This window comes from Fusarium oxysporum, chromosome XI, assembly GCF_013085055.1.
Source record: "Fusarium oxysporum Fo47 chromosome XI, complete sequence".
Classification (NCBI taxonomy): domain Eukaryota; kingdom Fungi; phylum Ascomycota; class Sordariomycetes; order Hypocreales; family Nectriaceae; genus Fusarium; species Fusarium oxysporum.
Genome location: NC_072850.1, coordinates 1064607 through 1091579, shown reverse-complemented (window position 1 = coordinate 1091579; position 26973 = coordinate 1064607). Strand labels below are relative to the sequence as shown.

Genomic DNA, 26973 nt, shown 5'->3' with positions numbered 1-26973 from the left:
TAAAAACCATGATGCTATTTAGCCCATCGACTTTTCCTTTCCAAGGCTCACGATATCCTTGACTGCGGCAACGTCAACAAATTTAGGTAGAATACGCTTCATGATGAACTCATGAACCTCAGGGTCATCATCAATAATCCCATCCTCAACACAGACAACATGAAAGTCCAACTCCGCACCAGCCCTTGCGCTGCTCAGTATGCTCCCCATAGTCGTCAACCCAACCAACACAACATGCCTAACCCCGCGAGCCCGTAGATAAGCCAACAAATCCGAGGACCCAAAACAATTTGGCTGTAGTTTACCAAGCAAAATTTCATCTTTTCCGCCCCAACCCCTGGGAGGCACTAGCTCAGCCGGAACACCATAGTGAGGACGATGGGGATCAGAAGGCGCGTTGACAAATGCACCACTTGCTTCGAGCTTTGCTACCCAGCCTGCGAGCTTGTTATATGGCGACACGAATGCATTTGAGTTAATGTTGAAGGGAAGTGTATGGTGGATGATCATAGGTACATCGTCGTAGAGAGACTGAGAATCCTTTGGCTTGGTTGAGGCACGGCGAAATTTAATCTCCGAGCGGAAGAAGTTGAGAAGTTTCTGGATTTTGCTGAGATAAACGGCCTGCTCTTGTTGAGAGAAACGTCGGAGGATTTGAGATTGAACGTCCGAGAGAAGAAGGGCGGTATGATCGAGTGAGACTGGAACATAGAATGGAGATGTCATGATGGGATCCTGATTAGTCGGAAAGAAGAGGTTACTGAATAGCAAGACATGAGCTAGGATGGCAACGATAAAAGGCTCTCTTATATGCCAATGGGCTAGATCGCATGCAATGAGAATCGCCCCAAAGCTCGTTCGGTTTGTTGTATCTCAATTGTCCGGACTAACCTCATCAATCATTTAAAACAGTCATTTATGTGTTGCCGCTGCTGCTGTGTCAGCTTTTAGTCAGAGCCGAGGGCGGCATTTTGGACTGTAGCTGTATTTTTGGAAAAGAGCGAGTCGCTATTTTCGGCCTTTTGTTAGCCTGGAGCGACTACTCTGTGAAACATCCTCTGCTAGTAATAGCATATATTGCGATAAGTTTCCAGAAGATGGAGTGCATCACAATCGCAAAACTCGCGATCTATACTAGAATCTATGAAAATAAAAGTTTTGGCGCTTTTGACTAATCTATCCTCACTTGACTCGTCAACCCTTTGGTGTATACAAAGGCTGTGAGCGGTAGGTTGACGGAAAGGTATTTTTAAGTGAATTCTCTACGGCGGAGTTTAAATTCTTGTTTTCGATAGGTAGTAGTAGGCTTGGCTTGAGAGCCTGAGATTGTGTTTTTATGACAATAGAAATACAGATGTTGCATCGATATCAAAAGAATGTACAACCCCAAGCGATGAACGAAAATGCTAGGACTTCCAACTTGGGGGTAATAGGAGACCCACTGGGATTTATCGTCGGTAGCACGATTTTCCCTCATACCTTTCGAGGCTCCTACGCCGGCCAGGTAATGTAAGTTGCGGATATGGGCTTTCCCTCGTCGTGGGCTTTACCCATCCCCAGATATCACAGCTTCCGGAGCAAGTCCGCTCTCAAGAAATAGCATCATGAACTCGTATTTGTCACCAAACTGTGATCTACAGAGCTGCTGCAGCCTACGCTATAGCTTACTTGAATTAGTCTTTCGTATCGAAGTAAGTGCAATTGCAGACACTTCACCTATGCACGTTTGCCCTATGGGGGATGCTAAATCTAGGGCCGAGCGCGGTATACTCCCATAAGCACACCAATAGCAGCTGGCGTATTAGAGCTTAAGCTGGATCGACGATCAGTATGGGGTACTAGTGCTGGCTTTCCTTCTTGGCGTCGATCCGGAGATATGGTCCGTTATCTAGAAAGGAGGATCTGCAAAGCTGGGGAGAACCGAACCCAAGGCCTCCGAGAGTTCGTTACCTTGAACATACTGGATTTGATGCCTCTCTAGCCTCCTTTCACAAGGGTGCCTTGGGTTTGTGTCTAAAATAACATTCTCATAATTGCGCCTCTAGCAAAGCTCCATGTCTTCGGCTCAAAAGAACATAAGCAGGATAGCCAGTCTACCAAGTCAGTAGATTGACAGGGCTAATCAGCCTTCAGCTACTAGCTGAGATTCCCAAATAGGTCTTTGAAGACGAGACTATTTCTTATGAGGTTTAGTAAACCACCTAACCTAGATTGTAGCTCAAGATGGACCTGGGCAGGTACGAGAAACGATACCGTTGTGCTAAGACTGATGTCATAAAACGGATATTCTGTTGTCATTTTCGTAGTTCTCCTTACTACTTAACACCAAAAGCCCAATATTGCACGGACATGCGGCTCAGGCTCACAAATCAACGAGGGTCTAATGGCAAGCATAAGTTTAGCATTCAATAAACTCAATTAGACTGCCTTTAGCTCAACGGAAATCCGGCAATACCCATATTTTGGTCCCAATGAGGATCATGACTCCACAAACTGCTTACATCTAATCTGGTAGATCATACATTGGAGTTGTTCCAAGCCAATGAAGTAGCGCTGATCGCAAATGGCCAAGATGTTAGCCATGAAGATCGGCAGTTGGTGAGACAAACTGGGAATTGTCTCAACGGGCTGATATCTGTGTTGCTGGGTCGTTCAACTGAGACACGACAGCAATGCAGAACGTCACCGATTCAGATTGACTGCAAGGAGAGGATTTGGCGTGTGAAACATCGAAAAGAAGAAATGAAAGTAAAGGGGAGGTGCATAAGCAAGGAACTGGATAAAAGTCGGAGCTGTTTCTCACCAGTATCTATCTGCAGCAACCGCACTTCTCCCTTCGTGTTTTCCTTCACCTCTCACCTTTCATCATGAAGATCTTTCTGTCTTCGTGGCTCGCAGCAGCCTGCCTGTTCCCAACAGCTCTTTCATTCCCTCAAATGAGCGCCGAGCAGCTCAAGACTTATCAAGAGCACGTGAAGCGAAGCCCTGCAGCATGCCCTTATTCCCAAGAAGAGAAGAGGGATGCAGGCGAATGCCCCTTCGCGAAGGAGAAGCGAGCTGCAAAGTTCGATGCCAAGAAACAGCGCATCAGTGTTTCTGGCGAGCATGAGTTCCTGCCTCCTAACCTCAAAGCCGGCGATCAAAGAGGTAAGTCATCTTCTGATCAACATGGGGGCCAATACTAATGGGGTGTCAAGGGCCTTGCCCTGGACTCAATGCCTTGGCTAACCATGGCTATCTTCCGAGAAACGGTGTCGCAGACATGCAAACCATCATCAAGGCTACTAACGAGGTATACGGCATGAGCCTTGACCTCGGTGGTTTCCTCGCCGTCTATGGCACCGTGTTCAACGGCAACCCAGTCTCCCTTAACCCCGGCTACTCCATTGGCGGTCCAAGCCGCTTCAGTCAGAACATTCTCAACGGTGGCGGTATTCTCGGCACTCCATCTGGCCTCAGCGGTTCTCACAACAAGTATGAGTCCGATGTCAGCGCCACCAGAGGAGATCTCTACGTGACTGGCAACAACTTCCATGTCATCCTCGAGCGCTTCGTGGAGTACTGGAGTGCTATCCGCGAAAATACTCCTGCGCCTGAGCAGTACTCTGCTCTTGCACCCTTCCACTACAAGCGCTTCCAGGATTCGGAAAGGACCAATAGTCACTTCTTCTATTCGCCCTTTGCTGGAGTCCTGGTCTCACCCGCTGCATATTCCTTCCCCCCTCGCATGATGGCCAATCACTCCGATAAGTATCCTGAAGGATATCTTTCGCGTGAGGTCTTTACCAGTTTCTTTGGTGTCAAAGGCAGCAAGCCTGGCAACTTCAAGGTCAACCAAGGCTGGGAGCGCATCCCGGAGAACTGGTACCGCCGACCTGTTGAAGATGAGTTCTCCATTCCTGACTTCCTCGTTGATGTTCTAGAGCATGCTGCGAAGTATCCTCGTCTTTTAAACATCGGCGGCAACACTGGCAAGGTGAACTCCTTCTCGGGTGTCGATATCGGTGATCTCACTGGTGGCGTCTTCAATACTGCGATGTTATTGAAGGGCGATAACCTCGAGTGTTTCGTGATGCAAATTATTATGGCTGCTGCGCCTGATGTTCTCGGCAGTCAGTTCACTGACGTTACAAAGGCTTTGAGGCCATTGGCGGACAAGCTTCGACAGCTTCTTGCTGGAAAGACTTGTCCCAAGCTGCAGAAGGTCAACATGAAGTTGTTTGAGAAATTCCCTGGTTACACTGAGTCGTATGGAAGCTATGCTGGTGTTTCTAAGGGGTCTCTCCGCGGTGTGATTGAGGGTGTTGGTGGCATCCTGGGAGGGCTTGTAACCACTGGAAATAAGGCGTAGTCATCAGCTGGCTCATATCGAGTCCTGTCGTGACTCTACCTATGACTGGCGGAAAGTTAAGCTTGTGATCTACTTCTAGGTCTTACGAAGTTTGTTATACTAGTATACACTGCATCAATAATAATAGCCTTATTGCCAATTTTGTACGACAACTCCTGCGACATGTGATTTTGCGCAACATGCGAGGCATGCCCAAATCGATCTGGCATACACATATAGTGGTGAAGTATTACCACGTAGTAAAGAACTTCTCAGCTCATCATTCATGGAGTCAATGCAGCTTGGAAGCTTGACTCCCTTCAGCTCACAGTTGAAGTCCACTGTACATTCATCTCAACTGCCGCTGCGGAGAGAAGCTCCGGTGCCGAGGCACCTAAATCGTTAGGGTTCAATAGTTCCAAGGACCACGCGCGTTAGCACTAACGCCAGCCAACAGGGGCAAGCCGAAGCCACTGTCGATCCCGACTCCTCCACTGTCAGAAGATGACGATCATCTCGTAAATAACATGGAGATGAGGGTGTGTACTGAGGATAGTCACATGAGTCGCGGTTCTCGCGTCATAGATCAAAGTGTGACGACCGAGCACAGCGCTCGAAGCGGTACAGCCGGAAGAAGGTAACCTCAATTGCGGGTTAAGTTTAATTTCATGTGTAATCTGTTGTATCTTCTCGTAATGGGTGGAGGTCTCCCCGCAAAAGGGATTCCCTAATCATTTACTACAAGCCTCACTATCTTTCAGCAGTCCATTGACCATTGTTTTCTTATCTATGAGTTAATTACCTTCTGATTAATTGGCAATGCGGTTCTCAGCACTGCTTGTAGCTTTGGCATTGACCGGCGCTGGGCTTGCAGCACCATACAATTCAAATGGAGCGTCGCTTATTGAGAGACGGCAAGCTTTGACTGGTCTCTTCAATGGCGTTAATAATGCCCTGGCTGTGACGGCCAGCGGACTGCTCGATGAAATCGGCGACGCCTTGAACAAAGGAGACAGGGAAAAGACACTCGATACGCTGCAGAAGCTGAAGGCCACAAAAAAGCCGAAGAACGTTGGCGAAGCATCATCTATCACTAAAAAGGTCGCTAAGTCAGAGCCTGATAACATCGTTGAGTACAGCGCGCGATTGATAGCGAATGGCATCGTCTCCGGATCAACAGATGATATACTGGGCTACGCCCAAGGCCTCGGCTCCGTAGAGAATGGAAACAACAACCAGTATGGCAAACCAAGCTTTCTTCATTCCCAGCCTACTCATCTAATCTTCTGTAGAAACCCTGACCCGCCAAAGAGCGTCTTTCCAAGGGCGGCAAGCTGTGATGCGCCATACACAGTCAGCGAGAACAAGCTCAGGTCTGCTATCTACATCCCGGACACTTTTACCTATGGCAAAAAGCTACCTGTGATTTTGTTCCCTGGTACCGGATCTACCGGCTACACCGCATTTCGGGGCAGCTTCATCCCATTGCTCACCGGTGTGGACTGGGCTGATCCTGTCTGGGTTAACGTACCTGAACTTCTTCTTGGTGATGCGCAAGTCAATGCCGAGTACGCTGCGTACGCGCTCAACTACATCGCCTCCCTCTCAAAGCGAAGCGTTGCTATCATCGGTTGGTCGCAGGGCAACATCGATACTCAATGGGCATTCAAGTACTGGCCATCAACTCGCAAAGTCACTACCGACCACGTCGCCATCAGTGCGAATTACAAGGGCACTGTTCTAGCCAACTTTGTCGACCTCTCTGGAATTACCAACACGCCATCTGTTGTCCAGCAAGAAGCTGGTAGCAATTTCATCAAAACTCTTCGCTCGGACGGCGGTGATTCAGGATATGTACCGACAACAAGTCTGTACTCTAGCTTCCTGGACGAGATTGTCCAGCCGCAAGAGGGCACCGGGGCTTCGGCTTACTTGCTCGACCAAAGAAATGTCGGCGTCACAAATGCTGAAGTACAAAAAGTTTGCGCTAGAAAACCAGGTGGTTCATTTTATACACATGAAAGCATGCTGGCAAACCCCCTCAGTTTTGCACTTGCGAAAGATGCACTTACTCATGAAGGACCTGGCAAGATCTCCAGGCTGGACTTGGGAACAGTCTGCGCCTCATCTTTGGCACCTGGACTTGGATTGGAAGATCTTTTGATCACTGAGAACGCGATTGTCATTGCGGGCATTTCTCTTGCTACGTATTTGCCCAAGGTAAAGCAAGAGCCGGCGATTAAGGAATACGCTTTGAATACAGCGGGGACGTGTTAATTATTGTGGGACAGCACTGTCAGCAATTGATTCAATCGAATGGTCTTATCATCATTGGCCAGATGTGTCGTGCTCCTTGTATTCCGAGCTTCTTCGGTTCCAGATCTCATCTACGACAGAGTGCCATCCAAAAGATAATTACGATTGAGCGACCAAAATGTTAATAAAATGAAGCTCCCAAGTGTCATATTAAAATTAATCGGTTGTCAATCTGACAAAAATCAATTCGCGTGCCTCCACACCGGATTGAACGATGGACCTTTGCATTACAAGTGCAACGCTCTACCACTGAGCTATAGAGGCGGCTAACTTTAGTTATCAACACCACATCCAACTCAACCCTATGTCGATCAAGTTCTGCTTAGCAGGATCTACATTAATAATCAACATGTCCAGCCACATTTTTCATCATTTCACATCGAGGGCGCTTTGCAACAACTCACAAACGAATCTTTCCGTCTCTCTCAGTTGACTATCTAACTACCAGTTGCGCTTACTCCACTAGAATGATCCAAGACTGAATGGTCTCTGGTAACATCTTCCATGAAAGCCACCGGATCAATTTTCAGATTCTACACGATAGTGGTGATGTTCAAGAGGAACTTCTCTGCCCATCCACTCCAAGTCATACCCATGTCCTCGAATATCCCCCAACAGCCACTCGATGGGCGTCGCATACGAGATGTGATGAATGCCTGTGTTGCTGCCTTGGTCATCGTCTTGAGTACTATACGTCAGCATCGCCGCGACACGGCCATCATTTCCCATGATACTGGCCCCCGAGTCTCCCTGGCAAGAGAAGTACTTTCTGCGTCCGTATTTTATGCGGCCCAGGATATACCATTCTTCGGAAATCATCGGGACACCTCAAACAAATCTCTGGATGACGGATCTGGCTGTATTGGTGATACCATAGCTTTATCCACTTCCGCTGCCATACATGCATAATCTCGTGCAATCCTCATCGATTGTATTTCTTCCTGGCAACGTGGATTCATAGTCGGAGTATCTCATTTCGGCTTCTGAAATGACGCCAGTCTGCGTGAATGTAGGAACTCCGGGAACGAAACAGCGTCTTCGCTTCAACTCCTTACGTAAATCCCACCACAACATGTCCATCATGTTCATGCGACCAACATTGAAAGATGAGATGGTTCGCCAGGGTTCAATGTTTTCCAACTTCCCTAACGGTGTTTGGTGCTTGTTCTGATGCAGCTCGATTATAGCTCAGTCCCTGAAGCGTGCTGGCGAAGAACTGCTTAGCCCAGACTTTGGTGAAAGGAGTACGTGACCCATAGTTCGTAACTACATTGACTCGAAAGGCTTATATCGCTGTAGGCTTCTCTCTTGCTTGGCCTTCAAAATGCATTTCGTGTTCGAGCTGTTTCTCGGTGGGTGACTTATAGCATCTGAGCGAAGAGTTTATCCAACTGATGGCTTCGTGTAGATTTTCCATCATGTCTTGATACGTCTTGTTCCCAGGTTGAAGAACACTTCGGGTGTTATTAGTGTCGCGACAGAAGTCGACGTTCTCTTCCTCTTGTCCGAAGACGACATGTCGACAGGTCAAAGCAACAACGGTTTCGGTATTTCGGACTCGCAAGTATAGACCCTTGGTGCCTTCACGAGTCGGAAATTGAGAGGAGGCAATCTTGGTCCCCAGGAACTCAGAGAGTTGGATATTGTGCCTTCCGAAGCTCTCCTCCTCATGAGTCGGAATACGCGGCTCAAGTTTGGCTGTTGAACGATCGCTTGTCTTGCATTAGCACAAGGTTTACTTGGGGGTCATGGTTCTTACCTCTCTGTTTAGTCCTGGTCACTCGAGCAACATTGCGTGATTCTGGACTCTTTGATTTCGACTTCGACATCGTGAATGCCGTGCTCCCGCAGAATGTCGCAGTATTTGAGGGCTACCGCTCTTCCGCTCATCCATGTTATCGATCCAGGCTCTATCGATACGAAAGGTATGACGGGTCGAACAAGATGACAATGACCCAAAGATGTGGAACCGCATCGGAAGATGTCGATGGCGTTCCAGTCGACACCCTTCACAGCTTCACGAATCTTGCGACGCAGCGGGCCTGCAGAGTCATTCCACAGCGGAACAACAGCATGCTTTTCAACAGGATCAAGTAACTTTTCGTAGACTTCATTGTCATATACTATGGTAGATCGCCCAACAAGAGTTGGACAGTCTAGAAGGCCGGTGTAGTAGCCGCAGTATTCCTTTCTACTCGGGGGAACGGCGGGTGGTTCGGCCATATTTCGTGAGGTTAGTGATCAAATTTGTGTGAGGATGAATGATGACAGGAAAAGGAAGGATGGAAGAAAGATGATTATTCAGAAAACCTGTGGGGGCTTGTGTAACTGAAAAGGGTTCTGTTAATCCCACTATATGTTTGTTCTGTTGACTGTGAATCACTGGTCTCGCCTTGGTCACAAGATGTTCAAACGAGTCGCACTGTCACAACGTGAGAACCACCCATGTTTACGACCCACGCTTCTACAAGCAGTCCCAATGGATCAACAGGAGCGACAGAATACGCGTAATAAAAATGAGTTCAACTGAGTTTGACTGCCGCTGAAGCAATAGCGTCTATTCAAGTACTTGTTCGCCAGTAGCTTAAATTTGCGGCAGCTAAACCAGGTCACGGTAAGCATGCTATCCTAAGTAGAGCCCCTGCGTTGACGCTTCCGGGTCAAATTTGCCAGTGCCTGTAGGTAGTTGCGAGCAAATAATTACGGCTGGATACTGACATCTGAGAACTCAACACATCTTGTTTGTTTGGATTATCAGATCCTTGGAACATGGCTGCTAGTTTCGAGACCGAACAGTCAGCGATTACAAGGATCGATAGCTCAGTGGTACGAGCGAGGGATTGCAGATCCCTAGGTCGCGTGTTCGATCCACGCTCGGTCCTATCATTCGTTTTTTTGCGAACTTAAAGAAGTAGACTTAGTTCTGAGCCCATTTCCGATTTTTGCCATGAGTTCTCATATCGGTGGCCATTCTGTACATAGCTGTTTCTGTGTTGACCAATATGGGAGCTTACCCGATCTGCTAACAAGGCTGAATGCCAAACAAAGGGTCTATCTTGTACACATTTCATCAGCGTTGCTCAACCAATTTGGCAGAGTCCAGCCAACTTCCTTATACTTGATTAAAAGCTGGCCATTTATTTTAATTCCTGATCCCGATCTTCTTAATTTTGGATGCGAATGGTGACTGAAATCATGAAGCAAATGGGAAGCTCTGAGCCTCTGTTCGGGATGCATGATCATAATTAAAAACCCGCTCGACAACAAACAACGGGGGGCTGGCGCAACGGTAGCGCGTTAGATTCCAGCGATGCATCTTCAAGTTCCTCTTGAGATAATCGTGACTCCTAAAGGTTATCAGTTCAAATCTGGTGTCCCTCATTTTTGTCTATCCGCACTTTTTTTTCATCTCAGGGCAAGGCTCCACCTGTTTCTTGACTCCACTTACATTTTGCGGATGAGGGCTTGGTCCGTTGAGAGGATGGCAGTGTATTGTTCTGTGTCGATCAAGGCTCAAGGCACAGAAAGAGTCTGATCGGTCACAACGGAGACGGCTGAGTCTTGTACCAGTGATGAAGGATAGAAATTGCTTCAGTTCATGTTCATGGTTTCTAAGTGAATGTGTCTATGTACGTCTAAAAAGAATAGGCAAGTCTAACAAAGAATTAAAGAAATAGTTAAAGAACGTTTCAAGAAACCTCCACATCAATATCAACCTTGTATGCGGAACCGTCACTCTTCTCTTCCGTAATGATATCATGAGCAATCTTCTCGGCCAACGCATATACGGTACCGACAGGGTGACCAGGAATGAGAAGAGGGAAAGCAGAGGCATCGACAACCCGCAGTCCCTTGACACCGTATACACGAGCCTTAGAGTCAAGAACAGCCATCTCGTCATCCTTCTTGCCCATCTTGCAAGTACAAGCAGCGTGCCAAACAGTCATGAGTGTATCACGAAGAACAGCAAGAATCTGTTCATCTGTTTCGTGCTGCTCACCAGGATACACCTCCTTCAGCACGGTGTCCTTCAGAGGGGTGGACTTGGCGATTTCTCGGAGGCGACGGAACAGAGCGATGGCAACTTCTTGGTCGGCCTTCTTGGTGAGGAAGTTGGGGTTGATGAGAGGAGCGTCGGTGGTCGAGTTTGTTCGAAGAGTGATGTTGCCGCGGGATAGAGGTGCGACCAAGGCGCCGTTAAGACTGGTATACTTCTTTCCATCGGTGGGCTGCTGCAGGATAGGGAATGACCAGTCCTCAGAGTAGACGTTAAGAGGAATGATCTCCATCTCGGGCCAGTCATCAGGGAAAGTCGCAAGGTCCTTGATAGTCTCAGCGGAGAACTTCGATCGGTACTTCTCAGGAGCCTTCTCCCAACCCAAGAGCTCGACCTGGTTGGATGTCAGAGGACCAGCTTGTTGCTGAGCATAAGCATCAAGCGCGCCTTGGAAAACAGTGTCGTTGTTGATCGCAGCGCTGAGGGTGTCCTCGAGACCTTGCACTTCAAATGAAGGTCCGAAGAGGACATGATCCCAGAGGTTCTGGCCAACTCCAGGAAGATCGGCAACTACAGGAATGTCAAGCTCTTCCAGATGCTGCTTGGGTCCAACACCAGAAACCATCAGAACCTGGGGTGACTGGAAAGCTCCACCACTGACGATGACCTCCTTCTTAGCCTTGAGAGTGTAATCAATACCAACAGAGCTGACCTCAACACCGGTAGCCTTCTTGTCATCATCGAAGGTCACCTTCTTGGCAAGGCTCTCAGTGTACACCTTGAGTGTCTTAAGCTTCTCACTTCTCGCGGTCTTCACAAAGTCATCGGAAGCACTTCGGGTAGCGGTCTTGGGTTGAACTGTTGTTGTGGTGTATGAGTAGCCGAGAAGACTACCGCTGCTGAAGCCATCGATACCCTTGAAACCAAGGGACTTGAGTCCCTTCTCCACGAGAACAGCCCAGGAGGGGACGTAATTGGCGTAACTGATTTGGAGAGGGCCCTTCTCTTTGGAGAATGCGGAAGCGTCATAGTCAGTTGTCACGTTGCGCTTCTCATTGTCCGGTGGTGTGAAGGAGGGGCTCTTCTGGAAGTGAGGCAACATTTGCTCCCATCTGGTTTTATTGTTAGTGATATTCTGACTACGTCTTCGGGTTGTCACTCACGTATAGCTATCATCTCCTACATCCTCAGCCCACTTGGCCATAGTACCGTTCGTTGGTCGGTGGTACACCAGAAAGTTGAGCTGAGATGAGCCACCAAGAACCTTTCCACGAGCATAGTGAATCTCGCGATCATCAGCGCCTGTCTGCGCCGTTGTCGTGAATCTCCAATCGCGAAGAGGGTTAGAGTCCAGAAGACTTCCGCCACTGCCGGCCGTCACTCCACCAGGCGATGTCGCGAGAATAGGCTTGGAGATCTCGAGGAAAGGGCCAGCTTCAACAATAGCGACACTGTAGCCAGCCTTTGCAAGTCTGTAACCGATGGTGTTTCCCGCTGTGCCTCCTCCTACGACAACATAGTCGTACTCGGCATCGACACCAGGAATGCCACCCAGTTCGCCAAGATGTCCGACCTTGAGTCCATCACCAGCATACGCGGACTTGACGATATGCTGCAAGGGGTCGAGAAGTGTACTGATGAAAGGAATCTCTGGACGAGCAGTGACACTGGTTGAAAGGCTGAGCGCCAAGAGCGAAGGTGACAAGACGTTGCAGCGCATGGTGACAGACGATCTGGACAAGAAAGTTTGTGTGCAGATCTCAGAAACAAGGAGGGATTGATGCTGCTCTTATATCTACTTGGACTAGGGTTCACTAGTTGCCTGTCAAAAACATCAAGCATTTACCTAGCAGCCCAATGTCATATCACCGCGGACGTTACACCGTCCCGCAATCATTTTTGGTACTAAAACCCGTGCTGACCCGCGGCGTTGACGCTACTTCTCAATTAAAGTGAAGGATCTGAATAAAGTCGGAGGGTTTCTGAGTCAGCGGTGATAAGAAGACGAGATAAATGTCTCAGCTCAGGGTCCTAGGATATGCGGTGATGGACCAGGGTATTTGTCATGTCAATGCGTAAAAGGAGGGTCGGGAAGCTGCCACAACAGGTAACGGACTGCAATAGATTCACAATAGTTAAAGATAGTCAGAATTAAAGGGCGCTAATGGAGAATGGAACACGTTTTGGTCAAACTAAGCTTGATATCCGGTCCTTTAGAGTTTCAACAAAGTGGGCGAGGAGTCCACTAGAAGCTATGCAAGCAACGTTTTTGAGCAATAACAAGGGTGCATGTTCCAGCTCGACCTTGGCACGTCGAATTAAATTGTCTAGTCATGAGCCTTATGCAGCGGCAGAGCCCGTCTCGTTCAGCTTGCATATATTACTCGGGCTAAGGGTCTGGGGTCGTTCCGTGTCGTTCCACTGATCACCAGTGATTGCAAAGCACAGACTGCAGATCCCTTCTCTGAAGAATCACCATGCATTGTGATAAACCCATCAGTTCACGTGCGGTAAATCATCTGTGCGTGCGTAAGCGTTCATCCGGTTTTTTCAAGATTCTTGATTTCATATTCGGAGACTTACATGTCATATGATGGATAGATAGGATCAGTCAGCATGTTGTAAAACCCCGGTTTATGCGCTGAGGATCCGGAACCGCACTGCCAAATGCCGTAACGCCGATACTCCTTGGCAGAACGACCACTAAGCCCGAAAGGTTCGTCTTGCGAGGAGGAAATCCAGTATTTGAGGGCCTTCCGGGCTCTTCCCCGTTGCCGAACCCGTCTGCCGTGTGGGTTCCTCGGGAGTCAAATGTCGGGGAACAAAAAGGTGTGCCGCCTGAGCGAGTCATGTGTATAGCGGGGGCTTCTAAGACTGCATGTCTCGACTATTATCACTTCTCATCACAATTACCACGTTGGCGCTGTAGGGCGCATTTGACAGTTCGTAAGATGTAATGGCCGCGATTTGATAGATAACGCCAGAAGGGGACCAACGGCTTGGTTCTGGAATGAACGCCACTCAGCGGATCTAGCTATTTCAAGGCATAAGCTATATGTCCCGTGATTTTGGGTAACCTCCAGAGAGACCATCACATATAAGAGCTCCAAGAGATGGCAGCTTGAAATGAATTTAGTCAATAAGCGGTGATCGATTCATCTCATCGGCGAATAACAAACCATCAGCATCTCCAAAGTGATTGAATCCCAATGCCCAAAGGGCAATTTCTTACTCATATAATGAGAACAACACGATTCTTATGCCTTCTCTGGTACTGGTTACTTGCGTCAAGTCTTTCGACTTCACGGCATTCTGCCATTTGGCATGAAGTTGGCAGCTCGACAAACTTTGACTGTTTGGAGTCAATGCCGATACTCCACGACCTGAATCCACTGGAGATGAATGTGTTCCTGAAGACAATATTCGGGTCCAGAATAAAACATGCATGAAGCTAATATCGGGTCCATGTTAAAAGGGGTTCCCGGGTACCACGTTTTGAGTATATTAATAGTTCAATATCGCATATTTTATAACCCTATGGTTTCAATATTATAATTCAGCAGAGTATACCCTATAGAAGAATAGCATAGCAGCCTGACAAAGTATAGCTAACTGAACTCTATTTAATTCGTCTTGCTAATATTTGCACACTTTTTCAACATTGACCTCCCAAAGGATGGTATTGACAAATGTCATCCTGGGCATGCTCTCAATCAATTTCATGTTGGGGCATCGTTCCGATCGCTTAGTAGAATCTGGCAGGGAATGAACAAATGCTTCAATAGCATCAAATCTGCACGAAATGTCCTACCACTTCTTCCTGATTCCAATACAACTCTCCCAAGCTGATGATGAATAAGAACCCGTTTCTGAGGTTACATTCGACTTTTTCTTTTTTCTTTTCAGAGCGAGAGAGCAATTGCTGGACTGCAACTGCATATCTTATGCGAATAACAACAACGAATGAGAATACAATCCCGTCGGAAACAGACAAGGATCTTGCTCAGGGATCATCCGTCGAGTTTTCGGTCTTCATGCCGACTCGCCGTCCAACTCTCGTTCTCGATATCTCCGCTCGTCAACAACTGACCCTTTTCCGAAGCACGAGTCGTGGGCTCGGGTATCGGCACAATAATTTGTTCAACCGTTTACTCAGTCAAATAAGGACGCGTATGGCCTGCCCCTATCGTGATACCATCACATTATAAGCCATTAGCTATATCATCTGTGAAATAAGTCCGCGCCTACAAGAACAGCTGTAAGATTATGTCAAATAATGCCAAGAAATGTATTTGCTCGGTGTACAGAAGTGAAGACCGTTCGTGGAGTTCCCCCTCATGCTAACGGATTTATCACGGGCTTACGACAACGCCGGTCACATTTCCGTGTCGAGATCATCGAGCCCATTGGTTGATTGAGATCTACGGCAATCAAGGCGTAATGGACATAAAATGATTTCGAAGTAAACAGAGAAGATCCGCGATTGAAAGCAGTTACCTAATTCGGGATAATTTTGAGCATTGAACAACCGACCAGGTCACTGGAGACAGATTATCGTTACTAGGAAACGCCTGTTCAACGTCTCGTTATGGCGCCGAAGAAACCCATCGTTCTCCGCATTGGAGAGGACATCAAGTATAATCATGACTTTTATAACAATGTCTTTACTAAGAGGTTTGACGTGGTCGCGAACGAAGAACCTGATAGAGAGTCCTTTATCAAAGCACTAAAAGAGAACAAGTGAGTCTTTCGGAGTGCCCATGGTTCGCGGTCTGAGCAAATGCTAATACGCTGTCAGATATGGCCAGTTCTCGGCTATATATCGTCCACATTTCCAAACTGGTGGTGAGATGGGCCAATGGGATGAAGAACTCATATCACTTCTGCCACCCTCAGTCCGGATCTTTGCGTCAGCTGGTGCAGGCTTCAACTGGGCTGATGTCGATGCCCTCGGTCGTCGCCGCATCTGGTACGCCAATGGTGCCGGTGCCAGTGATGAAGCCGTATCTGATACTGCTCTGTTCATGATCCTATCGGTATTCCGAAACTTCTGGCTTTCACAGCGTGGTGCACGTACTTGTGACCCAGCGGAGTTCCAGAGGATGCACAAACTCATCGCAACCATCTCTTATAATCCTCGAGGTCATGTCCTCGGTATCGTCGGTCTTGGTAACATCAGCAAACTAGTGGCTCGCAAAGCAGGTTTGGCTCTAGGCATGAAGATTCACTATTACGATGTGGTTCGCTCGTCTCCAGAAGTCGAGGAAGAGCTGCAAGCGACATATCATTCATCTCTCCAAGAGCTACTGGGTATTGCGGATTGCATTACTCTACATACCCCGCTCAACGCTCATACTCAAGACCTCATCAACAAAGAAGCATTTGCGGCAATGAAGGATGGTGCAAGACTCGTTAACACAGCAAGAGGGCAGATCGTTAATGAAGATGCGTTGATTGGAGCCCTGAAGAGTGGCAAGATCTCAGCTGCTGGTCTAGATGTTCATTACCACGAACCTCAGGTATCGAAAGAACTTGCGGCTATGGATAACGTCACGCTAACTTGTCACAATGGAGGAGCGGCTATTACGACGAGAATTAATTTTGAGCTAATGGCCATGGAAAATATTCTGAGAGTAGTGGATGAGAATGGGGAGTTTTGTGGCGAGCCGACTACGGCAGTGAACCGCAAGGCCTTTGAACAGGCTTCTTGGTAAGCTTGTTTAGATAATACAATCATCCCAATCATACGTTTCTTGATCGCTGCTGTTTATATCACTGAGATGCCTACTCTTCCTTATGTAGCTGTCTGAATACGCAAATCCGGATCAGCTGACCAAGACCATCGAAGTTCCCCTGTCTAGAACGACGAACATCGCAAGGCATTCCGATACAGCTCTCCCATAGCCTTGGATTGGCCTCGAACCACTACTATCAAGACTACTGTGGACACAAGGGAGTGGTAGTGGGCATATTCTCGGAAGCATACAGCCCTTCCTGCCCGGACATCAATCCGTCTAGCAACCTGGACTTCTGTTCGATGAATCGGTCATCCGTCCGACTGGCGGATCAACTACTATAACCGAGCTTGTAGCCATGTCGAGAAAGGATCAGCTCATGGGCATGGTTATCCGCTACCCCAGGTTTACCCCAGGTCTACCCCGCAGAGACAAGAGCTTTGACCCAAGGCGACGGGTTCTGTTGCGAGGATATATAAGTGACTGAGAACTGATCAAATCCGCTTCGTCTGGTCATAGCTCCTTCATCACCTTGATAGGTGAGCTTTTAAAGATGTTCAAGGCAGTGACCGAGTTCTTCAGGCCAAAGGCCACCAGAACCTTGCATTATGCTCATCTCAAAAACAACACACATCCAACGTGGTACAAGGACTCCGGCCTGCGTAAGAATGTGTGGCACTGCGTCGGCTTCTACTTCGCGGTCTTCTACCTTGGCTTCGACGCCTCCCTCATGAACGGTCTCCAAGCGATCCCCCAATGGGAAGAATACTTCAACTATCCATCTGGAAACACGCTGGGTCTGATCTCGGCCAGTCTGTTTCTCCCAGCGATCGTCACTCCCTTCGCAGCGTCGTGGATCAACGGACTTTGGGGAAGGAAGTGGTGTTTGGCTGTCGGTTCAGTCTTATTGATCCTCGGTGCATTCCTTAACGCTTTTGCGAAGAATATTGGAACATTTATTGGTGGTAGAGTCATTATCGGTGCGGCTGGACCTTTCGGAAAGATCACCGGCATTGCACTGCTTCAGGAACTGGCGCATCCTCGTCTGAGACCATATGTTGCGACCGCGTATTACAGCAACTATTATGTCGGCCAAATTGTCGCTGCGTGGTTTTGCTATGGCACACTGTCTTGGCCAGATACCGAGTGGAGATGGCGAGCACCCTGCCTGTTCCAAGCCTTTGCTCCAGCTGTTGTCCTTGTTCACCTTCTTTTTGTACCCGAAAGCCCTCGATGGCTCATCGACCACGACCGATCCGAAGAAGCCCTCAAAGTTCTTGCCGACGAACATGCCAACGGCGATCTCAACGACGAGTTGGTTCGATACGAATTTGATGAAATTTGTCAAGCTCTCCAGTTGGAGAAGGAGAACAATAACTCAAAGTACAGCGACTTCCTCAAGACTCCCGGTAATCGGCGTCGACTCCTTGTTCTTGTGACTATGGGCACGGGTTCCAACTGGGTTGGCAATGGTATCATCGCTTATTACCTGTCACCAGCCCTCAAGCTCGTTGGCATCACTTCATCCAGCGCGATCGCGGGCATCAACGGTGGCATGGCGATCTGGTCTCTTATGTGGGCTTATGCAGGAGCCATGAGTGCTGAGCGTCTTGGTAGACGCACGCTTTGGATCACAGGCACAGCTGGTATGTGTGTCGCTTATACAATCATCACTGGCCTTAGCGGTTCCTTTGCTGAGAACCCATCACATGGCGTCGGTATCGCTGTGGTGCCGATGATGTACCTCTTCAAAACTTTCTACTGCATCAGTTGGTCGCCACTACCGTTTGCTTATGGCGCTGAGATTCTGCCTTATAATCTGAGGCTGAAGGGTTTGAGTATTGAACTAAGTGTTCAGAGTGTTGCGCTGGCTTTCAACCAATGGGTAAACCCTGTTGCACTTGAGGCAATTGCATGGAAATAGTAAGTCGGTTGAGAAGACCTCTACAGAAGTATTACTAACCTGAGATAGCTACATCGTCTACATTGCGGTCATTGCCATGTATCTTGTTCTTATCCTATTCTTCTTCCCTGAGACAAGGTATGTTTCTATTTACCGGTGCGCTTGGCCTTCCGCTGATAACTGCAGAAACATGACTATCGAAGAGGTTTCTGTCCTCTTTGACACAGGCCGAAAGGGCGATGCGGCGGCAGCTACTAGCAAGTTTCACAATAACCAGTCGAAGATGGACGATATGCTTGATGATGGGGATGATGCCGACAAAGAGCCTACTGTTTCGCGAATAGAGAGAGCTTAAGGGGGTTGACGAAAGCCGTCATAAATAACGAGAAGAATGAATATTGATAGCACATGGCAGAGTCACCTTGCTTCCACCCTGATAAGCATCATTCACTTTGATCATTAATAGTATATGATATGATATCATAGTGTCTCCGGGGTTGGTGGCTGTCCAGTCAATCCATCTGCTAGAAATTCTTCAAGATTAAATCCTTGGTCGCTTATAACATGGGCAGGGTAGTAATAGGTAGCCTTAAATAAGTGACGATCATGTTAGCTTCATGCGGCACAGTTGCAGTTGGTGATCAAATATGGGGAGGTTGGGGATAACTATGGGAATAACTCAATAGCGACGATCAGAAACAAAACTCGTCACAAAACAGTAATACGTGATCAATTCGATCAAGCTCATGACCTACCCCTCAACTTATATCAGTGTCATAGTATTGCACTTAGCATCAAGCGCTATTGTCCACACGATCAATCGTTTCGTCATCAAGCATACAAAGTAAGCTTCCCCAACCATAACCCCTGTCAAATAAGCTGCAAGGCCCTCAATCCGCCATTCCCGTGTGAATCTCTAAGCGAGCCAAGATAACGACTCTCGTATAATGCTGCAAGCGTCGTCCAGTTGGTGGCACACTTTGCGGTGGTCACCGGCATTGGTGTTTTGCCGGAATGGAAAGACACCAATGAGCTTACACCACGAGATCTTACTTGCATTAAATGGCTTACCGACCTGGATTACGTTCTTATGAGGGTTGTTAAGATGATGTCAAGGGAAGGCGATGGCGATTGTTGGCGAGGCTATTTATTTGGCTGATGTTCTCATTCGACGCCACTTTCTGGGTTCCCGAGGCTCTATCGTGTAGTCAAGATCTCGACACCATCTTACAGCCCAGCTGACTGCAGCCTTATTCGAAATGCTATCTTCGATTTGGAATGCGTTCACCTTGTTGACGGTGCTTATGGCAACGTTCATTTCACCAGCCGCTGCCCTTCCCAACATCCGCGTTCTGCCATTAGGCGACTCTATTACAAAAGGCACCGGCTCAACGGGCTTAGTTGGATACCGCCTTCCATTGCGACAAAAGATCCTAAAGCAAGGCGTGAAAGTCAATATGGTTGGGACTTTAAAGAATGGTAATATGGTTGATGGACATCACGAAGGTCATAGTGGGAAAATGCTGGCCGACATCAACGGCTACTGGCAAAAGCCAATCCAAGCCCGGCCTAACGTCGTTCTCATCCACGCCGGCACCAACAACATGGACCAAGGAAAGGATCTGGACATTGCGGCATCCATTCTCGCAGACATCGTCGACGGGATCTTCAAAGTTGCACCAGATGTCACAATCTGTCTCGCGCCAGTGATTTGGGCCAACGATAAGAAGATGCAAGCAAATACGGATAAATTCAATCCTCAAGTTCGTTCACTTATTTCAGCAAGGCAAAAGAAGGGAAAGCATATTCTTGAGGTACCTATTGATATCAAAAAGGAGGATCTTGGTGATTCGAAGCACCCGAACGATGATGGTTATGAGAAGATGGCAAATGCTTGGTTGAAAGCGATTTTAGAGGCTGATAAGAAGGGTTGGTTGAAGATGCCCATCAAGATGAGCCCTGAAGATGCGCCAGGAACTGGGCTTGGAGCGTGAAATATAATGACAATTAATGTAGCGCAATACCATAGTGATGACTGCATAACAAACATGCTTATTTCAAGCCATGAATTAATCTGTACGGTATACGAAAATGGACACTGTTCTCCCATGAACGGAGGCGATTATTGGTTCTGCGGAGTGGCTTGTGCTTGGCTGCGGAGCGGAGGGTCAGATAAATCCGGAGTTTAGCGTAGAAGCATAAACTCCGAAATTGTTATCACCAGACATGGCGTCAGCATCAGTTACATAAAGACACGACCCACCGGCAAATTCATCACTCAATCAATCACCTCAATCACCTCAAATCTAACTAAACACTATGGCAGCAAAGTCTCTCGTCGTCGGCGGAACAGGCGGTATCGGATATGGCATCGCCTGTCGCATCGCCGCCAACTCCCCCTCATCAACCGTCATCATCAGCGGCCGCAATGAGCCAAAGAACATTCCCCACTCCAACATTCAGTTCAAGCAATTAGACGCGTCTTCAATGCGCGCTATCAAAACCTACACCGATGAACTGAAGACATCGCAAGATCGGTTCAGCACCCTTGTTCTCTCGCAGGGCATTCTCTCAACCGCTGGAAGAACAGAGACGCCTGAAGGCATTGACCGCAAGATGGCGCTTCATTACTACGGACGACAGCTACTCATCCGTGAACTTCTTCCGTCTCTTACAGACGACGCCAAGGTTTTGATTGTGCTGGATAGCACTGGTGGAAGTCCCGATAAACTCAATTGGGATGATCTAGATCTCAAGAACAACTTCAGCCTCGGAAACGCAGCAGCCCACTGTCTCTCCATGACAGACGCTATGATCCAGAACTATGCAGCCGAGCAGAAAGCTGAGGGAAAGAACCGACATTTCATTCACGCGCTTCCCGGTATTGTCAACACAAACATCATGAATTCACTCCCTTGGTATATGCGTCTCCCTTCAACTGGTCTAGCCTCTGTCTTGGGTGTTTCGCCTGACACTTGTGCTGAGTATATGCTGAACGGTGTTGATGAAGCTGTGAAGATTAAGGACAAGAATTACGCGTTTGTGAGTCGGAAGGGAAAGGTTTTTGAGAAGCCGGCTTGGAGCGAAGAGCAGATCAGGAAAGTGAGGGATCATACCTGGGAAATTGTCGATGGCGCATTGGCGAAGGCTTGAGTATGACAACAGCGGTTTTGTGAGTTGTCTCCGTGTATTTTCATTTGTATTATAGGTTCATACCAACTTGAACGACATGTGTTTATGATCCAGAGCAAAGGTAGCTGCTCCAGACTCGGTAAATGAGAAGCAAACGGTTAATGATGGGAAAATGGTAAGCTACGCTTCCTGGAGGCAAATATGGATGGATACGTGTTGGGAACTCCAAGGACAAAAAGAAATATGATGTGATGACATCAGATTAAATAACTTGCCCCGTACTGGAATCGAACCAGTGATCTTATCATGTCGTAGTAATTTACTAGTGATACGCTTTACCACTGAGCCAACGGGGCTTTATGTTATTGGTTGAGATCCACCTCTCCTAGGATAATTCATGGATGCGACACCACTACAAGCAACGTAATTCTCCATCCAGGTTCATTGCTACTGCCCTAATTTGCTCCAATTAGAGTGATAAAATCATCAATAAGATGTTGTTATACCCGAAATCATCTAATCTTGGCATCCAAGATGTAGGCTGTGATTAGATCCCGTTCTCATCAAGTCCATTGACGACACAAGGCTGTGTTTATGCATCGAATTCTTCTTCTCAAGGCTAGACCCTGGCAAGTAAAACGTTTAAACTGTCCAAGAGATGCGCAGACCGGCTTATACGTATCTATAGACCATCTTATAAGTTATAGTCTGTTGTTTTCCATCATCTGGACTATTTTCTGAGATGACTCTCGCATGAGCCCCACGTCGCCGTGCATCATCCAGATCGAGAGCTTGAGACATTAAAATCACAAGCAACACCTTCGGCAGACAGTGGAGCCGACTGCGGAATAATGGCTTGATCTCTGCAGATTGATACGCATCTTCCGCGAGATCCTTGCCTCGTCATCTTATCAATCAGTGCATCACCGACCTCGGATCACTTGCCAAGCCGGTTATCACGGCTCAGTCCATCATCCATTGGTTGTGAGAGACGAGCTTCCCTTTTAGATCATGGGCCCGCATCCAAGGGTCGTTTAGTCTGCAGATCCTGCTGTTAGAGCACTAATACAGAGACACGTAATCCAGGTGTAAGAATGTTTATCAATTATTATCGGGTGATCATCAACTTATCGCCAAAAATGCATCTGCACAAACACGAAAATTCTTGCAGGTCCAGTGCCATCCATTGGACTAACCCTTGTACCAACCGTCACAACTCTTTGTCATAGCGTGGGGAGCACTCACCATCATCACCGGCTCTAGCACCAATTTTGCGCATCCGGGAAAACTTGCCCACGGAGCTTTTTCAGTACGAATGGCGAGTAGAGAGCGACCTTTTATGCTTAATACCTCAGAGCCTCGTCTCCTCTTCCCTTTCCACGATGTCTCCTCACTCATCTCGCGCATCGCCAGGGGAGCTACAACCGCTGCTGCATAACATGGATATCGACAAGAAGAACCCCGATATAGAAGCTGGCAGGGAGTCGCCCACCATCGAACCAACACTCCCGACCAACAACGTTGATGCTAAGGCTGAGGATTACGAGAACCGAAATGTCGGTACTTTGAACCGCAGGCTCAAGTCTAGGCATGTTCAGTTCCTTGCTTTGTCTGGTGCCATTGGCACGGGCCTTTTTGTTGGTAGTGGTCAGGTCCTGTCACTTGCTGGGCCCCTCTCTGCGTTTTTGGCGTACACTATCACGGGCTTCAACATCTACTGTGTGTTGAATAGTGTTGGTGAGATGGCATCATGGCTACCAATTCCCGGCCCCGTCCCCATCTTTGCTGCCCGTTTCGTCGACCCTGCCCTTGGTTTCGCTCTTGCTTGGAACTATTGGTATCAGTTCGCTATTGGTGTTCCGATTGAGGTCACTGTCTCGGCTGTCATCGTCAATTACTGGCACCATAACATTCCCCAAGTCGCATTGATCACACTCTTCTACTTTACCATGGTCCTTCTCAACTGCCTACCTGTTCGGATATACGGAGAAGCCGAGTTTGTCTTCGGAGCTATCAAGCTATTGACCATCGTCGGTCTCATCATCCTCATGTTCATCATCACTGTCGGCGGCGCTCCAAATGGCGAGGCAATCGGCTTCCGATATTGGAACCACCCCGGCCCCATGAATGAGTACCTCAAAGGTGGTGCTCTCGGCCGATTCCTCGCCTTTGTCAAGGTGTTCATCACTGCAACGTTCTCCTACGGTGGTAGCGAAATGGTCGTCATGGCATCCGGCGAGACTGAGAACCCTCGTCGCAACATTCCCAAGGCCATCCGCCGTGTCTTTTGGAGAATCGCCATCTTCTATGTCCTATCCATCTTCCTCGTCGGTCTTTGCGTCTCATCCAAGGACCCCAGCCTCCTCAACGCCATCAACAAGTCTGCTCCCGGCGCCGCTCAAAGCCCTTTCGTCATTGCCATCCGCAACGGCGGCATCAAGATTCTTCCCTCCATCATCAACGCTGTCATCCTCACGTCGGCCTGGTCGTCCGGCAACTCTCTCTTCTACGCCGCAACCCGAGTTCTCTACGCCGCTGCCCTTGATGGCAAAGCACCCCGAATTCTGACCTGGGAGAGATTCGGTGTTCCCTATCTCTGTGTTGGCGTCACCACTATCTTCGGGCTTTTGGTGTACCTCAACGTGAGCAACAGCGGCTCAGAGGTTTTTTTCTGGTTCAGCAACCTTAGCGGCGTCGGAGCTCTCATCATCTGGGCCAGTGTTTCCTTCACCTACCTCCGCTTCTACTACTGCCTCAGCCACCATGGCATCGACCGAAATACTCTACCATTCAAATCACCTTTTCAACCCTTCCTGGCTTACTTCTCTTTCTGCTTCTGTACCATCGTTGCAGTATTCAATGGTTTTGATGCCTTCTTCCCAGGACGTTTTAGTGCAAAGACATTCCTGCCCCCATACATCAACATCCCCATCTTCCTTGTTTTGATCTTCGGATATAAATGGATCAAGAAGTCTAAGTATGTTAAGTACTCTGAGATGGATATATGGTCTGGCAAGGCGGAGATTGATCGCTTGGAACATACTTGGCCGATTGTCCAACCAAGAAACTGGCTTGAGCGCATCTGGTTCTGGATTGCTTGAGAGCCTCGTTATCAGTTATGAAAAATGGCGGTCGTTTATTTTGTATTAGTGCTCTGGATGTAAGAAAAGTTTAGACAAATGTTTATGTTTGATTTATACCATGTTAACTTGAGCTTTTACTTCGGCACGGAACAGGCTCGAGCACCAATCTCAGTACAGGATATTTTTAAAGCACCCAATGTCTTCTCTATGGTGACGGCAACCCACAAATAGCCGGCCGAGCTTAAACTCCCTTGGAGAACTCCATACAACGACTGAAGCTGCCTCTTCTTTCCACCTCCTCGACATTCCCCGCTCATGATACTGTTCAGAGGTGCATCAATTTCTGAGCAGAGTGTGTGCGTTCCATGCAACCTTGGGTCCACCTGAGACGCGTGCGTAGTGATACTCCTGAATAAGTGCCTTGACGTTCATAGCAACTGAACCAGGGACTTGAAGTCGAGGTCTCAAGGAGTCAAGCGATAGGAAGTAGGCCGCTAATCCAGCAACGGCGGGTGTAGCTATGGAGGTCAGTCGAGTTCTAGCTGGTAGAGGATCATCACTTACAGAAGGATGTTCCAGTTGACTCTTTACCAGCCTGGTAAGCTGATGCGCCACTCATAGCAGCGCACTTGACGGCGATTCCAGGTGCAGTGGTCGTGACGAGAGGACCGCCCTGGGAGAACGGAGCAAGACGTCCGTTGTTATCAACAGCTCCAGTAACAATGATTGGAGTCCGGTTTGCGAAAAGCGATGGGTATGTGCTGACCTCAAACTGAGTCTGACTGATGTTAGTGTATGACTGAGAGCTAGTATTCTACTCATGAACTTACGCCAAAGTTTCCTGACGAGCTGACGACGACGACATCAAGAGCCTCAAGGTTCTTGAGGAGAGTCTCGAGTGTGTCTCGGAACCACCTTTCGTCACGATCGACACTCCAAGCAATAGCTGTTCCATTAACAGTGACCTTCGCCTGGGGCATGTGCTGGAAACTTACAAGCCTTTGAGTTGCTCACAACAGCCTTTCCTTGAAGTCTGTTCTGTTTCACATCCAAGACAACTGCTTGCCAAGCCTTGAGCAATGACCAAGAAGTCAATTGAAGTTTGACAGCAACGAGATCCGCTTTCGGCGCAACTCCAACCGTGCTGCCAAGTGCCTTGGATGCACAACAGGAACCGTGACCGTCAGGGTCATTCTCACCAGAGGCGCCCTTGGAGAAGATCCACCTCTTCCTGCCAGGCGACGAGGTGAATTCCTGTGTTGAAGCTGGTCAGTCCTGTCCCTACATAGTCAATTTGAAGGCAGTACCTTGTGTCTGAGATTGAAACCTTCGTCAAGGACATAGATAGTGACGCCTTGGCCGGCTTTATCATCATAAACGTAGCCTGAAGGTTTCTTTCCCGGAGCAGTTGAGAACATTTGAAGCTCAGGCTGAGCCTTTTTGTCGGTCTTGAGAGCACGTTTGGCAACACCGGATGATTTCGCCTTGGTCCTCAGTGGTGCATCAGGAGCAATTGACCCAACCTTGTTCACTATGTTAGTGTAAGCTTTTCATGATAGAACCAGTACTTACAACACTGCTCTTATTGATAACTGCAACCTGGTTCGCGCTCAGCGTGGCATACCAAGCCAGAAGCTTGCCATTCACATCGGTGACAGTGTCCACCTTGGTCTTGCCGGCCTGCGACTGAAGGCCTTTGGAAAATGCTTCGACATCCTTCATGGCAGAATTGGCCTTGGGATAAATAAGATAGTTGGCGGAGGCACTGACAGCCCGGCCCTTGATGATTGAGGAGTCAGAATTTGGCTCGAGGATCACATCTTGTACTGCGACCTCCTTGTTTTTCATAGGAGATGTAGTAGCTGGAAAGACCAAGGCCAGGCCTATGAACTGTAAAAGAGTGAATTTCATGTTGTTGAGTAAAGAGCGTATTGTAAGGAGTCAATGTGAAATGAATGTGCTGTAGTTATTGATTGAGAAGACATCCTGATGGTATTATATAGATCTTCTGATCAGTAACTGCCGATATCAGATCTTGAATTCAATATCAACGCATAAACTGGTCGAGTTCCAGACTCATGAGATCCAGGAAAAGAGTTGCCAACCACCATGGCGATTAGAGTTTTTGAGGCTATCCCAGCTGAAGTCGTCAGGTTTTCACTTGGGATCGACGTTTGGAAGCGCATTTACAGTTTATGATGGGATCCCTGCCTCTGATCTGGTTGGGTTGTGAAGATCCTCTGGCAAGATTTAAGGTTTCTCCTTAATATCGATCAAAACGTCTCAATCCACTGTTCCTATATCAAGGTTATAGCAAGTAAATAAGTTGCTTCTTAAAGCAGTTAGATCCCTGAATAATATTCATCCTACTACTTCGATCTGAGACTAGTTGTGGTTCAATATGTGATCAATGCATCTCTGGAAGCCTCGGGACTGGAGACACTGCTTCTAGAAGGTGGCATTCGTATGCCAACCAC

General features: G+C 48.0%; 11 protein-coding genes and 4 non-coding genes across 15 annotated transcripts; 9 read left to right on the top strand and 6 right to left on the bottom strand.

Moving 5' to 3' along the window:
• Window positions 1–18: 18 nt before the first annotated feature.
• FOBCDRAFT_148051 (Isochorismatase-like protein) lies at window positions 19–726 on the bottom strand (the record flags this gene model as incomplete). Its single annotated transcript, XM_031192405.2, has 1 exon — window positions 19–726. The coding sequence occupies one exon, from the start codon at window positions 724–726 to the stop codon at window positions 19–21; it is 708 nt and encodes a 235-aa protein (XP_031031251.2).
• Window positions 727–2867: 2141 nt separating this feature from the next.
• On the top strand, window positions 2868–4351 carry FOBCDRAFT_208302 (uncharacterized protein; the record flags this gene model as incomplete). Its single annotated transcript, XM_031192404.2, has 2 exons — window positions 2868–3147; window positions 3198–4351. 2 exons carry the CDS (start codon window positions 2868–2870, stop codon window positions 4349–4351), a joined length of 1434 nt encoding a protein of 477 aa, XP_031031250.2.
• Window positions 4352–5149: 798 nt separating this feature from the next.
• FOBCDRAFT_208301 (uncharacterized protein) lies at window positions 5150–6607 on the top strand (the record flags this gene model as incomplete). Its single annotated transcript, XM_054707502.1, has 1 exon — window positions 5150–6607. One exon carries the CDS (start codon window positions 5150–5152, stop codon window positions 6605–6607), a length of 1458 nt encoding a protein of 485 aa, XP_054563477.1.
• A 231-nt stretch (window positions 6608–6838) lies between these two features.
• Window positions 6839–6910, bottom strand: FOBCDRAFT_t246. The gene has a single exon. It is a non-coding gene; the product is annotated as a tRNA-Thr (tRNA).
• A 1021-nt stretch (window positions 6911–7931) lies between these two features.
• FOBCDRAFT_324235 (uncharacterized protein) lies at window positions 7932–8869 on the bottom strand (the record flags this gene model as incomplete). Its single annotated transcript, XM_054707500.1, has 2 exons — window positions 7932–8358; window positions 8454–8869. The coding sequence occupies 2 exons, from the start codon at window positions 8867–8869 to the stop codon at window positions 7932–7934; spliced, it is 843 nt and encodes a 280-aa protein (XP_054563475.1).
• A 586-nt stretch (window positions 8870–9455) lies between these two features.
• FOBCDRAFT_t275 lies at window positions 9456–9528 on the top strand. The gene has a single exon. It is a non-coding gene; the product is annotated as a tRNA-Cys (tRNA).
• Window positions 9529–9918: 390 nt separating this feature from the next.
• On the top strand, window positions 9919–10027 carry FOBCDRAFT_t276. The gene has a single exon. It is a non-coding gene; the product is annotated as a tRNA-Trp (tRNA).
• Window positions 10028–10219: 192 nt separating this feature from the next.
• Window positions 10220–12459, bottom strand: FOBCDRAFT_170564 (uncharacterized protein). The gene is made up of 2 exons (XM_031192401.3): window positions 11807–12459; window positions 10220–11755 (listed from the first exon to the last, which is right to left on the bottom strand). Exons 1-2 carry the CDS (start codon window positions 12361–12363, stop codon window positions 10336–10338), a joined length of 1977 nt encoding a protein of 658 aa, XP_031031247.2. The 5' UTR covers window positions 12364–12459; the 3' UTR covers window positions 10220–10335.
• A 2710-nt stretch (window positions 12460–15169) lies between these two features.
• Window positions 15170–16357, top strand: FOBCDRAFT_254012 (uncharacterized protein; the record flags this gene model as incomplete). Its single annotated transcript, XM_031192400.3, has 2 exons — window positions 15170–15383; window positions 15442–16357. Exons 1-2 carry the CDS (start codon window positions 15232–15234, stop codon window positions 16355–16357), a joined length of 1068 nt encoding a protein of 355 aa, XP_031031246.2. The 5' UTR covers window positions 15170–15231.
• A 574-nt stretch (window positions 16358–16931) lies between these two features.
• Window positions 16932–18636, top strand: FOBCDRAFT_148353 (general substrate transporter; the record flags this gene model as incomplete). The annotated part of the gene is made up of 3 exons (XM_031192399.3): window positions 16932–18301; window positions 18351–18419; window positions 18468–18636. 3 exons carry the CDS (start codon window positions 16932–16934, stop codon window positions 18634–18636), a joined length of 1608 nt encoding a protein of 535 aa, XP_031031245.3.
• A 1132-nt stretch (window positions 18637–19768) lies between these two features.
• On the top strand, window positions 19769–20315 carry FOBCDRAFT_233472 (SGNH hydrolase-type esterase domain-containing protein). Its single transcript, XM_059609930.1, has one exon. The coding sequence runs from the start codon at window positions 19802–19804 to the stop codon at window positions 20273–20275; it is 474 nt and encodes a 157-aa protein (XP_059468052.1). The 5' UTR covers window positions 19769–19801; the 3' UTR covers window positions 20276–20315.
• A 197-nt stretch (window positions 20316–20512) lies between these two features.
• FOBCDRAFT_233471 (uncharacterized protein) lies at window positions 20513–21715 on the top strand. The gene has a single exon (XM_059609929.1). It carries the CDS (start codon window positions 20601–20603, stop codon window positions 21432–21434), a length of 834 nt encoding a protein of 277 aa, XP_059468051.1. The 5' UTR covers window positions 20513–20600; the 3' UTR covers window positions 21435–21715.
• On the bottom strand, window positions 21686–21769 carry FOBCDRAFT_t245. The gene has a single exon. It is a non-coding gene; the product is annotated as a tRNA-Thr (tRNA).
• Window positions 21770–22701: 932 nt separating this feature from the next.
• Window positions 22702–24586, top strand: FOBCDRAFT_233470 (amino acid permease/ SLC12A domain-containing protein). The gene has a single exon (XM_059609928.1). The coding sequence runs from the start codon at window positions 22796–22798 to the stop codon at window positions 24512–24514; it is 1719 nt and encodes a 572-aa protein (XP_059468050.1). The 5' UTR covers window positions 22702–22795; the 3' UTR covers window positions 24515–24586.
• Window positions 24587–24832: 246 nt separating this feature from the next.
• Window positions 24833–26407, bottom strand: FOBCDRAFT_208293 (peptidase S8/S53 domain-containing protein; the record flags this gene model as incomplete). The annotated part of the gene is made up of 6 exons (XM_031192395.2): window positions 24833–25014; window positions 25061–25274; window positions 25327–25442; window positions 25492–25750; window positions 25804–26019; window positions 26069–26407. The coding sequence occupies 6 exons, from the start codon at window positions 26405–26407 to the stop codon at window positions 24833–24835; spliced, it is 1326 nt and encodes a 441-aa protein (XP_031031241.2).
• Between the last annotated feature and the right edge of the window lie 566 nt (window positions 26408–26973).